Raw genomic sequence first — 13,795 nt, forward strand, 5'->3', positions numbered from 1 at the left:
CCACCTGACCAGGGCTAGCTGGAAGGTCCCCATCCATACCCTCCAGGTGAGGAGCCACTGAAGCTCTGGTCCTTCGGTGGCGCCTTCTCCATCCCAGGTACCTGTGGCTCTGGTGTTGGGACAGGGAATCCCTCCCACATCCTAGTGACACTCACGAGAAGCTCCCAGACGTTCTGTTTTGTAAGTGTTACCCACTGAGGCCCGTCTAGGAAAGGACTGTCTGCCTTCTATTATTTTTAACTTGCAGGCACTTCAACCTAGAGGCTCCTAGGAGTCAGGTGTGCAAACATGGACAAGTTCTGCCAATCCAGCGGGGGCCCACTTGCCTCTGCAGCTGGGGAGGAGGACTTCCCAGGCCCCCGGGTCTAAAGGAGGGCTGAGTTCTGCACAAAGCTCGGGTCCAGCAAGCCCACTGCACAGACCACTCCCCAGTGAGTGCAGCCAACTCACAGAAGGCTCAGTCTTGACTCACATGCCCCCAGAAGGTGGAGAGGTAGGGTCCACAGAAGCCTGGGTGGGGGCCATAGGGTGAGGGGCACAGGACTGAGCCGAGATTCCTCGCTAGGCCCATTTAGAACCTGCTGACCCCTCTTTCCACCCCTGATGTCTGCGCCCCGCCCCCACAGTTACTGGGGACAGTGTAGACAGGTTCCACATGCATCTCAACAGGAATAACCCAGAGGATGCTTCTCAGACTGAGCTCCACATCCTCCTGCCCGTTGGGACCAGCCTGGGCCTCCCTGCCTCCAGGTCCAAACAAATAAATGGGCCTGAGTTTCCTTAACATCTTTCAAAGCAGGACAGGCTATCGGCTGCGCTCTCCCTGACTGACTGGAAGAGGATGGTGCAGGAAGCCAGCCTCAGGGTGGAGGCTTCCGTGTTAGTACGTTCCCCGTAAGGCCCATCGCTCCTTGTAGTCGGAGGTCGCCAGAGCATCGGGACAGAACGGTCCGCACAGCGTACGTCTGGTGTTGACGCAGAGCGTGCGAGCGCAGTAACAGCACCTCAAATACAGGGTTGAGCAGCCATCGTACCCCTCAGCCGGTGGCTGAGCCCCCCAGCCTGGCCCTCTCCCAGCCCCATGCTGGTTGGTGACAGGAGCAGCGGATGCAGAGGTGGGCACACTGAACCTGAGTCTTCATGTTGTAGCTGCAAGGACAAACCCAACTTAGGGTCACCAACTTGGCCGTGATGATGATGCAGCATGTCCCGAGGTGTGCTCCAGGGACCGTATGGACCATGGCATGGAGCGTGTCCTGAGGGGCCCTCTGCGGGGCTGTAGGAAGGGCCCACTGTCAAACGTCTGGCAAGCACTGGGTGATTCTGGGGGCAACGGGCTTCTTTGCTGAGTGGCTCTCCCCCCACAGGTCTGGGGGTGCAGCATTTCCCACATGGACGTGTCGGCAGGGCATCCTGCGGGCCCCACACACGGGGTGCTCTAAGGCCCAGCCTGTCAGGGCAGAGGCTCCCACAGGCCCCTGGGAAGCAGACCACCAGGCTTGCGAGCCCACTGAGCTGTTCACATGCAACAGGATGGCTGGAGCTCCAGCCAGGCTTACATCCGAACGCCCAGGGAGGGACTGAGAGCAGGGTCCGCGAGGGTCACAACTGTGGAAGGAAGCCATCCTCCACCCTCCTGCTCCAAGTGAGCTGACTCGGAGCCACCCGCTGTGCAGCTGGGCTCAGTTCAGCCACTAGAAACCCAGCGGCCTCTCCGTGGGTCTCCAGAGTGATGCCACTTCAGAGACAGTGCGTGGTGGTCAGTGACTGCCCCCCTCCCAACCTGACAGCTCACAGAAGCTTCTAAAATGATTGAAGACCAGTGCGGACAATGAACGTTTCTGGGCTCTGATGGGGCCCTGGTCCCAAGGCTTGGCTCTGAGCATGTGGCTGGTGAGCATATTTGGTCTTAGGCGTAGAAGAGGGCTGGCCGCCATCCAGGTGAGCACCCCATACAGCACGTGTCAGAAGTCCCCCTACTTTCTCACAGCATGGGGCAGGGAGGGAGGTGGGGCCAGACTCTCCGGAGATTCCCCTGTCCTCACTGCCCCCCACAGCCCCCGGGGGTCAAGCCTGACCCAGGCAGAGCCTGACACAGAGACGGTCACCAGCTCTGAAGGCGGAAATAATAACTTCGTATCTTCGGTCAATTCTGCTCTCCAACTCGCCTCCCAGATGACAGGAATGGAGAATGGGGTATCAGGGAACTTCATTAAGAGAAAGAGATAAAGGAGAAAACGATTTTAGGTGGTACCAACATGTTTAAGCTCAAATGATGCCACTGCCCTCCAGCTGTGATAAGCCAGCCACACGGGTGGCCACGGGGCAGGTCAGACAGGACCGACCTGAGGCACGTTCCCATCACAACCGGCCCCCAGGCGGGGCCCACACTGTCGTCGTGTCAGGATGCCAAGCAGTCTTCTCTTAAAAGCTAACAAGCTGGGGAGAAAGCCCCCTGTGCCGGGCTTCCCGGCCTCAAGTGCTGGCAACAGTCGAGCCTGGAGCCGGCTCCCTGGCCAGGCCCGGCACCAGCGCCTGTCCCCGGGGAGGTGGCTCACATAGGTCTCCCTTGAAAGGAGAGAGAGATCTGCAGGAGTTCCTGCCCCAGTTCTTGCTGCCTCCCGCCGGGACAGAACTCGGCCGACAGCTCCCTGAAGGTGGCGCAGATACGGCGAGCCTCGATGTGTCTGCGGTGGACAGCATGCTTCCATTGGTGTCGCGCGGCTCCCGTGAGCACGAGCAGCGAGCGGCGGGGCAGGGGGACGGCCACCTCCACCTCCTGGCACAGGACGGACCTGCTGGGGGCCATGACCCCTTCCACCAAGGCCTCCGGGAAGCCGGAAGGGGCCAGACAGAGCAGCAGGCTGCCGGGCGCCTCCCGGGACATGGACAGCACAGTCGGGGACAGGAGGTTGAGGCTCACCAGCCGCTCCCCCCACAGCCAGGCGTCGTCCAGGTGGGGGTCGATGGCCGAGCCCCGCTCAGGGCAGTAGTCCAGGTTACACTGCTCCACGGGCCGGAAGTCCTCCAGGATGGGGTACAGCCCCATTCTCCGCACCACCTCCCGGCTGAAGCTGGGGAGGCCTCTGAAGCCAGTGGTCTTGAGCTTCTGTTTCCGAAAGTTGACTTTGGGGCCGTAGTCCTGAAGGGTGAGGACAAAAGGTGGAGAAGGGTCTGAGTTGATAGGAATGGCTATCACAGGCCAGGTGTGAAGAATCTGATCGCAGCGACCAAGACAAGCAAAAACGCCTGACTCTGGATCAGGATCTGGCTCTCCAGCAGGAGGAGGCCGGCCCCAACGACAAACAGCAAATGCTCAGATGCTGGGAAACGCCGAGGGAAGAAATAAAGCAGGGAAGGGGGTATGATGTGCCGGGGAGGGGGGGGATGTCTTCGCTCGTGTGCCCCTGAACGCAGAGACAGAGGGAGACAAAGGGTCAGGATGCGGGAAGAAGGAGCCAGGAGGGAGGGAGGGCCAGCCCAAGGCAGCCTCCTCACGTGGTCAGTGCTGGGGATCCCTGGGGTTCAGAACCGCGACGAAGTTCCGCTCCCGGCTACATGCCCAGGACTGGAAACACGGCCACGCAGACACGTGCCCACGGGTGTTCACAGCAGCACCGGGGCACGACAGCCGAAAAGCGGGAACGGGCCAGTGTCCGCGATGGGATGGATGGATGAAGTGGTGGTGGCAGGTCCGTACAACGGAGTACCATCCGGCCGCAAACGCCAGCGGCCACGCTGTCAGGGGAACAAGCCCACACGAAGGGCCACATGTTCTATAATCCCATTTACGTGAAATGTCCGGAACAGGCAAATCCAGAGATGGAAGGGGGATTAGTGGTTGCCAGGGGACGGGAGAATGGGGAGTGACTGCTCCTGGGGACAGGTCCCCTTTGGGGTGATGGGTCTGTTCTAGAAGCAGGCAGTGGAGAGGGTCGCACGTTCTGAATATAGCAAAACTGTACATGTTAAATGAGCGAATTTTACGGTATGTGGATTCTATCTAAAAAACAATCGTTACAGAGGAGACTCCCAGAATAGCCCTCAGACTTGTGGCCCAAGGGGTGAGCATTTATCCAGCAACTCCTGCCCCCTCGGCCCCTCCCCAACCCCCCAGTTGAGGGTGGCACTATCTGGTGCAAACGTCTTTCTCCTTCCAGCTTCGGCAGGTCTCAGCGTAGCTGCACCCCACCCCTCCACCAGCCCCGGCGGCAGCAGGCGAGGGAGGAGGCTGGGGGTGCAGCGCACAGAGGGAAGTGGGACCTGCAGTGTCTCGGGAGCATAGAGGGCTCACAGGGCCACCGAAGAGCAGCAGGGAAAGCGAAGGTTGGGACGGGAGGCCTAGCAGAGCAGCGAGTCCATCTGAGGAGGGATCCTCTCCAGGGCCAACTGACAGAACAGGGGTGGGGGCCACAGGAAGCTCCAGAAGGAATCCCAGCGGCAGAACCAGGGGCTGGGACCTAGGTGGGGGCAGTGGGGGTGCAGGGTGCTGTGTTCTCAGATTCCGGGCATGTTTTGAAGGAAGAAAGCAGGCAGGGATGACCAGTGAGAGAGAGAGAAGTCTGGAGAGCTGCATGGTTTCCGGCCCAGCAGATGGAAGATGGAATTTGCCGAGACGGGGACACCGCAGGGGTGCCGGGGTGGGCCAAGACTCAGTGAGGGTCTGACAGATCTGGGAAGCCGGCTGGAGCCATGAACATGGGAGTCGCAAACGCACGCACAGCGTCAGAGCCGGGACTCATGGAGACCAGCAAGGGAGCGTCTGGAAATGGAGAGGCCCGAGGGCTGCGCCTGACAGCTGGCCGCTGGGTGGGGGCGCGGACGCCAGGATGGACGCGGCCAGTGCGTGAATGCGCGAAGCAGGAGCTGAATGCGCAAAGCAGGAGCGGGAGGAGAGGCACTGGAGACAGAACGAACGACTCTTCGGAGGAGCCGGCTGCAGAGGTGAGAGAGGGGGCTTACGGACAGTCTGGGGGGAAAGCTCCAGTTGAGGTAAAACTGACATCGAGGACAGAGGGGGGTGGGGGGGGGGCTTGGAGAGAAGGGCACGGCTTTCTCGGAGAAGCGTGAGGAGCCCGTGAGGAGCCGGACTGACCGGGGCTGGGGTTTAGCGGAAGGAGCAGGGCAGTGAGGGGCACCAGAGAAGTGCTGTAATGACCAGCGAAGCACTGAAGTCACTGGGGGGGGAGGGAAGGACAGAAGGCGGCCGATGGCGGACAGTGCTGCAGGGAAGGGGATGCAATCCCCGACAAAGGGGAGGTCCAGGACTTGGGGGCCCGAGTGTCTCAAAACTGATGGGGAGAGGACTTCGGTGGGAAGGCGACTGGCAGCCTTCTAGAAACCCTCGGAGCTGAGCATCAGTCTGTCGTATGGCCCCGCCTCACCGCGTCTGGTGTCTGGTGGGGAAGTGGCGCAGGCCCAGGGCACAGGCAGGCCTCCACCACACACCACACACCACTCCCCTGGCTGCCCAAGTCCCAGGGTCAGGGGAGCTCGCCCCCCCTAACGGCCCTAGGGGGCTGTGGCTGCCGAGAGAGGCGCTGGGAGGGACGTGAGCAAAGGGGCACGGGGCAAGGAGTCTGGAGGGGCCTGGTAGGGTGACTCCTCTCTGACCAGCCAGCCCGGCCCTCCCCTCCTCCCAGCTGCGGGCTGGACCTACCTGCTTCCTCCGTCCAGACTGGGAGAGCTTCCAAGGCTCCCGGTCCATCAGCTGCACCATCTCGGCTTCCTCCTCCCGGGTCACAAAATCCTCTATCAGCGTCACACCAGGGAAGGGGAAGGCCCAGCCTTCAAAGTCAGACTCCTCGGCCCCCACGGCCCAGCCAGTGTCAGAGTAGTAAATGAAACGGTGCGTTTTCTGCGAAAGAAAGATGGGGGACCTGGGGCCACTGATGCCCTGCCTCACGCCACGTGTGTGCCTTCTAGGGGCCGGCTTGCCTGGCTTGCCCGCCCCCGAAGCCACTCTGGAAAGCAGCTGGAGTCCAGAGGGAGGCAGAACCCCTCCCTGCCTGGGGCTGCCTCCTGGGAAGGGCCCTGTGCCCGGTCCTTTCTCACTTTCCTCATCTTAAGTGGGAAGAGCGTCCACGTACCTACTCTCTGTTCTCCGTTTTATTTTTTTTTTAAAGATTTTATTTATTTATTTGAGAGAGAGAGAGAGACAGAGAGCACGAGAGGGAAGAGGGCAGAGGCAGAAGCAGACCCCCCGCCGAGCAGGGAGCCCGATGCGGGACTCGATCCCGGGACTCCAGGATCATGACCTGAGCCGAAGGCAGTCGCTTAACCAACTGAGCCACCCAGGCGCCCTCTGTTCTCCGTTTTAAAGATGAGGTGACCCGGGCCGTGCAAAGTTAAGGAACTAGCCTGAGGCTGCACAGCCGGGGGCTGCCTGCGAGTCCTCGCTGTGCTAGTGTCGCTGTGGGGTGTCTTCTGGCCTCCCCGGCCGCGGGGGGCGAGACTAAAGGAGAGGACCCTGGGGCTGTCCAGAGGGCGAGCATGCTAGGCAGCTAGAGGGGAGTCTCTGAAGTGGGGGTGACTCTGGGCCCTGCCCTCCTCTGGCTGCAGAGGCACTGCCTGAATTTCCCTTCCAAAGAGGAGAGAACTTGCCAGTCATCCTCGAGAAGTGCCCAGCTGACAACCTCCTGCTGCCTCGGGTCTCGGGCAGAGGCCGTCCTGGTCCCAGGCAGCCCCCAGCCAATGACTCAGCGCAGGCCTGGCCTTTTCTACCCGACACGGGACGCCTCTATCCGTCAGTCCGCTCCGGAGCTCCCAGCTGGGTTGGCCATGACTTTGTCCCAGCTGCATGGCAGTCTGAGGTCCGCCCTGTCCACTTAATTCTGCTTCCTCCCCGCCTTTACATTTCAGGGCCACTGCTGCCCAGCCTGTCTGTGAACCATCGTGTCCTCTGTCTTCTGGCACCTCCCACAGAACACATTAAAATCAGGGAGTCATCCTGTACCTTCTGCTCATCCCATAGCCAGCAAGTCAGGCAGGTGCTAGGCCCACACCCACGGGCACAGCAGAGTTCAGACTTTTGGCACTTCTCAGGTTTTACTTGCAGCAAAAACATATAGGGCATAAAATTTGCCATCATCACTATCTTTAAGTGAACAGGTCAACGTCAAATACGGTCACATTGTCCTGCACCCGTCCCCACCTTTCTAAAACTCTGGACTCTAAACAACAACTCTTCGTTCTTTTCCCCAAGCCCCAGGAACCCACCATTCTACTTTCTGACTCTATGAATTTGATTCCTCTCCGGGCCTCGTGGAATGCGACATTTATCCTCTTGTGACTGACATTTCACTCAGCATAATGACCTCAGGATCCATTCATGTCACAGCAGGTGTCAAAACGCCCTTCCTTTTTAAGGCACATAACATTCCATCGGACACAGTAGGCCACGTTTGTTTACCCGCTCGTCCACTGCGGGACACCTAAATTGCTTCCACATTGTAGCTACTATGGAACGTGGGCGTACAAATATCTCTTCAAGGGCCTGCTTTCCATTCTTCTGGGTGTATACCCAGAACTGCTAGATCACACAGGAATTCTACTTTTAGTTTGCTCAGAAATCACCAGATCGTTTCCCACTTTTACCAGGGATGCTGTGAGAGTTTCTGCACTGGCTTCCCAGACTCCATACCTTCCTATCTGCCTCTCCCCCTCCCGGGATCTTTCTAAAATTCACCCGTAACTTCCTTTAAAACCCTGAGCGGCTCTCCGTGGCCCTCAGGACAAGTCCAGCCTACCCAGCCACCACACACAGTGCCCTCTGTGGTCAGCGCCGGCGGCCCCTGAAGCGTCACGCTCCTCCCAAGCGCACGCACTTGCCCCAGGCCTGCACCCAAGCAGTCCTCCAGCGGAAACGCCCTTGCCCCCCCCCAAAGGCTCTGAGTCCTTTGCCCTTAATTAATTGGGATTAATTTCCTCCTTGACCACTTCTGCTCAACGGTGCCTAGGGCACTTTGCCCTGCCCGGTTTTCGGCATTCTCTTCTCTTTCCGGGTCGTCTCCCCACTCCGTGAAGCTCGCAGCCCCAGACGCGGGGTTGGGGGGTCCCCTACGTGGAGGCTTGCTGTCACACTCTCCCCAAGGCTCAAAGGGGAGTTGTGGTCGGATGGCATCCACTCCAAGCCCACCCCTCAAAGCTCTCATCTCATCCTGCAACGCCCCCAGAGCGAGGGCCCCTGACACGGGTTGATCCGCGGCCCGTCTTCGTAGCCAGTCTGGGCCTCAGTTTCCCCATATGAAGAAGGGAGCTGTGGCACGGCCCCTCCCCCCAGCCCTCACCTGCGGGGGGTGCTGCCAGGGCGGGTCACCTCCGCGCTGCCGCTCGCAGATCAGACAGGTCCGGATGCCCTTGCAGCCGCATTCCCGGAGGACCTCGGGGGCCGCCACCGCCGCAGCCGCCATCGCCGCGTCCTGGCGACCAGGGCGCAGGCGCGGAGCCGTGGGGGCCGCTGGGAGTTGTAGTCCGCCCGCGGGGCACGAGGTCCGCGGAGCCGCTTCCTTCCGGTAGTCGCCAGCTACTGGCTTGCGCGGCGCCGCCTTCGGAGTTCCGCCGGCCGCGGAGCGTCGGGCTCCAGGAAGCACGGACTCGGCGGGACGCCGGTGCCGCCAACCGGCCAGCGCGAGCCGCGCCTGGTCGCCATGGGCCCCCTCTCGGCGCGGCTGCTCATGCAGCGAGGGCGTCCCAAGAGCGACCGGCTGGGGAAGATCCGGAGCCTGGAGTAAGAGGCGGGCCGGGGGGTACGACGGGGGTCCGCGGGGTCGCGGCCACACAGCCCGCCACCCGGGCCTGGGTCGCCGGCCGGTCGGGAAGTAAGGCTGGGACCCTTGCCCACTCCCTGCCCGGCCCCCTTATCGCCCTGTCGGTTAGGCGGAGTCTCGGATCACTCGAACCAAACGCTGGGCGCCCGTTATGAGACGGGCGGGCCGGGCCCGAGCGGCCTCTCCCTGGCAGGGTCCCGGGCTGTCGGGGAGACAGTCCTGCAGAAAGGGTATTGAGCAGCCTGTTGAGCTAGTTCCTGAGGCTCTGGGCAGCACAGAGGAGCTCCTTTAGAGGAGGAGCCAGCTGTAGGCAGTTGTAAAGTAGTGACGAGATTTTAAGGAAAGGCTGCGCGTGCCTTGTGGAGAAGCTCTGCTGAAAGAGCCTTCGCAGGCACCCAGGACTGCCCCAGGTGTGAGGCCTGCCTGCCCCCCTGAGCCCTCCCTGTCTGCCCCCACCCAGCTTGTCCGGGCTGAAGCTGCTCTCAGAGCACTTGGACCCCAAGCTCCTGAGCCGCCTGACGCAGCTGCAAGAGCTGGACCTCTCCAACAACCAGCTGGAGACACTGCCTGCCAACCTGGGCCTGTCCCACCTGCGCATCCTCCGCTGCGCCAACAACCAGCTGGGGGACGTCACTGCCTTGTGCCAGTTCCCGCAGCTCGAGGAGCTCAGCCTGGAGGGCAACCCCTTCCTGACTGTAAGTGGGGGGGGGGGGGCCCACCTGCCCCAGACCCAGGGCCAGCACTCTGTGGGGCTGAGCCACAGGTTGGGGTGATACTGAGCCACTCTCCCTCATCCCCCAGGTCAGTGACAACCTGAAAATCTCCTTTCTCCTGCCCAAGCTCCGGAAGGTCAATGGCAAGGATGCTTCCTCCACGTCCTCTCAGGTGGAGAACCTAAATCGGGAGCTGACCAGCCGGGTAAGGGGGCCAGCCCGGGTCTCTGGAGCACTCGGCCTTGAGGAGCGAGCGACAGAATGGACGTTTGGAAGACCCTGAGTGGGGGTTCCGGGGGCTCTCTGCCCTGACACTGAGCTGCGCTTATCCCCTAGCCTGACGTGTTTCTCTGAGCCTGGCTGTGGTGCTTGGCCTCCTGTCCTTAGAGGTCATGCTCTCTGGGTGTGCAGGCTGGGCCCGGCCAGGGAGGCCAGGACACTTTCACAGTAACCACCCTGGGCCCGCTCCTCTTCGGGGCTGTTGCTCAAGCGCGTGCACGTGCGTGTGAGCGTGCACACGCACAGGTGTGTGCACACTGCAGCTAAGGCTGGGTCAGGGAGGCTTCCAGGAGGTGGTGAAGTGGACACTCCTGTGGCCATAAGATCGGAGGCAGGGGCGCCATGGAGAGCCCGGGAGATCTGGGGTGGCCTGGGCTTGAATCTGGTCTCTCTTGTTCCAGGTCACAGCTCACTGGGAGAAGTTCAAGGCTGCAGTGAGCCCAGAGGAGGAGGCAGAGAAGGCCCAGGCTGATTTTGTGAAGTCTGCTGTCAGGGACATCCGCTATGGGCCTGAGTCCCTCAGCGAGTTCACCCAGTGGCGGGTATGATCTCATCCTGCTGTGCTGGGAGTCTGTTCTCCCAGCTCCTCCATGGCTCCCATGCCTTCAGCTGCCCTAAGAGGCCTCTGGCCATGAGGGGTGGTAGAGTTCGGTGGGTCACGGAAGGCAGACTTACTGGTTGGAAAGGCCCTTTCCCACCTCGGGAAGCACAGGTTCCCTCTGCCCCGGCATTTGGGGGAGGGGCCGGGAGCCCCAGGACTTGTATCTAGCTCCCCGATGTCCTGGCCCCGCGTAGGTGCAGATGATCTCTGAGGAGCTGGTGGCCTCCGGTGGGCCCCAGGTGCATGAGGCAGACATCCCGGAGAGGCCTCCAAAAGCCGCAGCTGCCCAGGAACCCAGGGTAAGTGTGGTACCACGCAGCTCCCAAGGCTCCAAAGGCCTGTTTTGGCCTTTCCTGCCTAGAGAGACTGTAGGGAAAGGGGGTTGGGAGGGGAGGCAGGGGGTCCTGGAAATGAGCCCAGGAGTCGGCCCCTGATGCTTGAGCTGGTTCACACTGACCCTGGGCCAACCCTTGCTTTCTGCCCCCATGGGAGGCTGCGGGCCAGCCTGTGATGCCAAGGAAGCAAGCCCCGGGCCCTCAGCCCAGCCCCGACCCCCTCCACAGGCCAGGCCCGTGGCCAAGAAACGGCCGGATGACGTCTCACTCAACCTGTCTCCCAACAAGCGGGTGTGCACCTCCTCGTTGGCCCCCGTGGAGGGCAGCCCCCCGGACTCTGACGGCGGCCAGGTAAGCTCGCAAGGGGGCAGGGGTTAGCTGGCAGGGAGCACGGGCTGGGGCAGCTGTGACCCCCCGTCTGCCCCCACAGCCCGCCCCGGACCTGGAGCCCCTGCATTTCCTGCAGTGTCACAGCAAGAACAACAGCCCTCGGGACCTGGACACCCAGCTCTGGGCCTGCGCTTTTGAGCCGGCCTGGGAGGAGGGTACAGCCTTGGCGGGGCAGGCAGGGCCAGGGCGAGAGCCCCAGGGAACGCCCCTGGAGGGGGCCGCCTCCGCGGATGGGGGGCCTGGGAGAGACAGCCTCTGAAGCGTCGTCAGGGCCAGGACAGAGGCGCTGCGGGGGCGCACTTCTCGGAGAACGTGTCTACTGAGGCTGACCCCTCCAAACAGGGCGCGCGGGGGCCACCTCCCAGACGGTGGCCACGTGTGGCGGGGAGGCCGTGTGCGTGATAGACTGCCAGACGGGCATCGTGCTGCACAAGTACAAGGCGCCTGGCGAGGTGGGCAGGGAGGGTGTTCGTGCGGCGCTGGGGGTGGGGCCCTGACCCGGTCCTGCTGGGCCTCGCTTCCGCCGGCTGGAGCTCCAGGGCGCGCGCACGCGTAGCCCCGCCCCTTAGTGACTCCCGCAGCACCCCCCCCCCCCCGCAACCACGCACGGCTCTGCCCCTTAGTGATGCCCGCACCCCCCATAGCCCCGCCCCTTCGTGACACCCGCACGCCCGCGCCCACAGGAGTTCTTCTCGGTGGCCTGGACGGCCCTGACCGTGGTGACGCAGGGCGGCCACAAGAAGCGCTGGAGCGTGCTGGCCGCCGCGGGCCTGCGGGGCCTGGTCCGCCTGCTGCACGTGCGAGCTGGCTTCTGCTGCGGGGTCATCCGGGCCCACAAGAAGGCCATCGCCACTCTGTGCTTCAGCCCCACCCACGAGACCCACCTTTTCAGTAAGAGCCTCTCCCACACCCCTGTCCTGCAGTCCGGGCACCCGGGGTCAGCCCTGGCCGGGGTAGAAGCAGCGTGGCTTTGTGGACGACTGACGGCTTCAGATCCTGCCTTTTCCCCCTGACCCACTCTGTGGCCTTGAAGCTGGGCAGCTAGGCCGCTCTGTGACCCGGCTGGGTACCCCTGGCCCCCCGAAGTGTGATAAGCCCGAGAAGGGACGTGTGAGCAGAGGCCTGCGAAAGGAGGGCTGCCTGGCGTGGGGCGTGGTAGTGAGAGGGAGGTAGACTGGCGGCCCTCGAGTCTTCGTCTCCCAGCTGCGGCCCTGCCCGCCCCCGAGGGGCCGGGCCTTGTGACCACGGTCTCAGCCTGGGATGGAGCCTGCCGGGGCGAGTAGGGCCTCTTCAGGGCCACCTCTCCCCTTCTTATCCCCTCCTCAGCGGCCTCCTATGACAAGCGGATCATCCTCTGGGACCTCGGGGTGCCCAACCACGATTACGACTTCCAGGCCAGGTGAGGCTGTGGGGCAGGGCAGGGGGGCCTCGCCAGGGTGGGCGGACAGCCCAGTCGGTGGCCTCACGCTGTCCTCCCCCGCCGGCAGCCAGCTGCTCACCCTGGATACCACGTCCATCCCCCTGCGCCTCTGCCCTGTGGCTTCCTGCCCAGATGCCTACCTGCTGGCAGGCTGCGAGGGCGGCTGCTGCTGCTGGGACGTGCGGCTGGACCAGCCCCTGAGGAGGAGGTGAGGCCGGCCGGGCCAGACGCCTGACCTCCCGCAGTGGTGCCCAAGCATGGCCCGTTCTGGGCCGCCAGCGGCTGTCTTCACGGGGCCGGCCCGTCCCCACCTCCACTAGTCTCCCAGGGCAAGGTCCGTGCCCGTGGGACTGGGCCGGGTCGGCTCTCGGAGCTGCGGTCACCTCACCTTGCAGGGGAAGGGGATGGTGCCTGGGCAGGGATGAGACCCCGGAAAGGCGCATCTGTACCCACCCGGAAGGCCGGCATCCCTGCCCTCGAACCCACACAGCACAGTGTCAGGTGACGGAAAGCGAATGAGGGGACCGTGAGGAGGTGACGTGACGGGTGGCGGATGGGTCCTCGGGCTCCTGTTCACCACACGGGCCGAGCCGGGGCGTCAGGCCCTGGGAGGGAAGGTGCTGGCACGGGGGCAGCAGCCTGCACGAGGTCCAGCCGGGCCTGGGAGGCGGGGGGACACTGGCTAAGACTGGATTGTGTCCTCAGTGTCGTGAACGGTCTGGGAAGAACTTTCGGGGGTGGGGGGCAGTGACAGCCACGTCGGGGCAAATAACTAAAGCGTCAGGCGCTGGCGTTTGTGGGGCCCACGGCACACCGGGGAGCGAAGCCCTGGGCTTCCCCTGCCAATTCCTGCCTCAGCTGTGACCCCACACCCTCCCCAGCTTGGGAACGCACCGCAGCCCCGTGCCACCTGCCCCTGTGCCCGCGCGGCCGCAGCTCCCAGCCGAGGCGGAGGGCAGGTGCCGAGGACGTGCCCAGCACACGTCCTCAAGCGGCTCTGGGTCCCGGGGGGCAGCTGGCCAGCTTCCTCTGCCGCCCCGCAGGCCGTGCGAGGTGGAGTTCGTGTTCTCCGAGGGCTCGGAGGCAGCGGCGCGGAGAGTGGACGGGCTGGCCTTTGTGAACGAGGACGTGGTGGGTGAGTAGCCCCCGTTCGGGGCCAGCCTGGCCTCCCGGGGCTCCTGAGGGGTCCGCGCCGGGCAGTGTCTAGAGCGGGGCCCCCACCCAGCTCTGTCTCTCCCCCCCCCCCCCCCCAGCCTCCAAGGGGAACGGCCTGGGCACCATCTGCCTGT

At 63.2% G+C, this 13,795-nt stretch overlaps 2 protein-coding genes across 2 annotated transcripts in view; one reads left to right on the forward strand and one right to left on the reverse strand.

The window, feature by feature from the left end:
• Positions 1–2,192: 2,192 nt before the first annotated feature.
• Positions 2,193–8,448, reverse strand: ALKBH4 (alkB homolog 4, lysine demethylase). Its single transcript, XM_006733918.3, has 3 exons — positions 8,289–8,448; positions 5,660–5,857; positions 2,193–3,142 (listed from the first exon to the last, which is right to left on the reverse strand). The coding sequence occupies exons 1-3, from the start codon at positions 8,409–8,411 to the stop codon at positions 2,555–2,557; spliced, it is 909 nt and encodes a 302-aa protein (XP_006733981.1). The 5' UTR covers positions 8,412–8,448; the 3' UTR covers positions 2,193–2,554.
• A 69-nt stretch (positions 8,449–8,517) lies between these two features.
• The window catches only part of LRWD1 (leucine rich repeats and WD repeat domain containing 1), a 5,908-nt gene continuing 630 nt past the window's right edge, over positions 8,518–13,795 (forward strand). The window contains exons 1-13 of the mRNA XM_081819468.1: positions 8,518–8,728; positions 9,229–9,463; positions 9,570–9,686; positions 10,162–10,302; positions 10,556–10,660; positions 10,925–11,047; positions 11,127–11,241; positions 11,429–11,538; positions 11,770–11,977; positions 12,413–12,485; positions 12,574–12,714; positions 13,550–13,641; positions 13,760–13,795. Of these exons, the coding sequence (XP_081675594.1) occupies positions 8,649–8,728; positions 9,229–9,463; positions 9,570–9,686; positions 10,162–10,302; positions 10,556–10,660; positions 10,925–11,047; positions 11,127–11,241; positions 11,429–11,538; positions 11,770–11,977; positions 12,413–12,485; positions 12,574–12,714; positions 13,550–13,641; positions 13,760–13,795 (1,576 nt within the window). The 5' untranslated portion in view covers positions 8,518–8,648. The remainder of the gene's footprint in view (positions 8,729–9,228; positions 9,464–9,569; positions 9,687–10,161; positions 10,303–10,555; positions 10,661–10,924; positions 11,048–11,126; positions 11,242–11,428; positions 11,539–11,769; positions 11,978–12,412; positions 12,486–12,573; positions 12,715–13,549; positions 13,642–13,759) is intronic.

Source organism: Leptonychotes weddellii, chromosome 5, assembly GCF_054177405.1.
Source record: "Leptonychotes weddellii isolate Sample4059 chromosome 5, ASM5417740v2, whole genome shotgun sequence".
Taxonomy (NCBI): domain Eukaryota; kingdom Metazoa; phylum Chordata; class Mammalia; order Carnivora; family Phocidae; genus Leptonychotes; species Leptonychotes weddellii.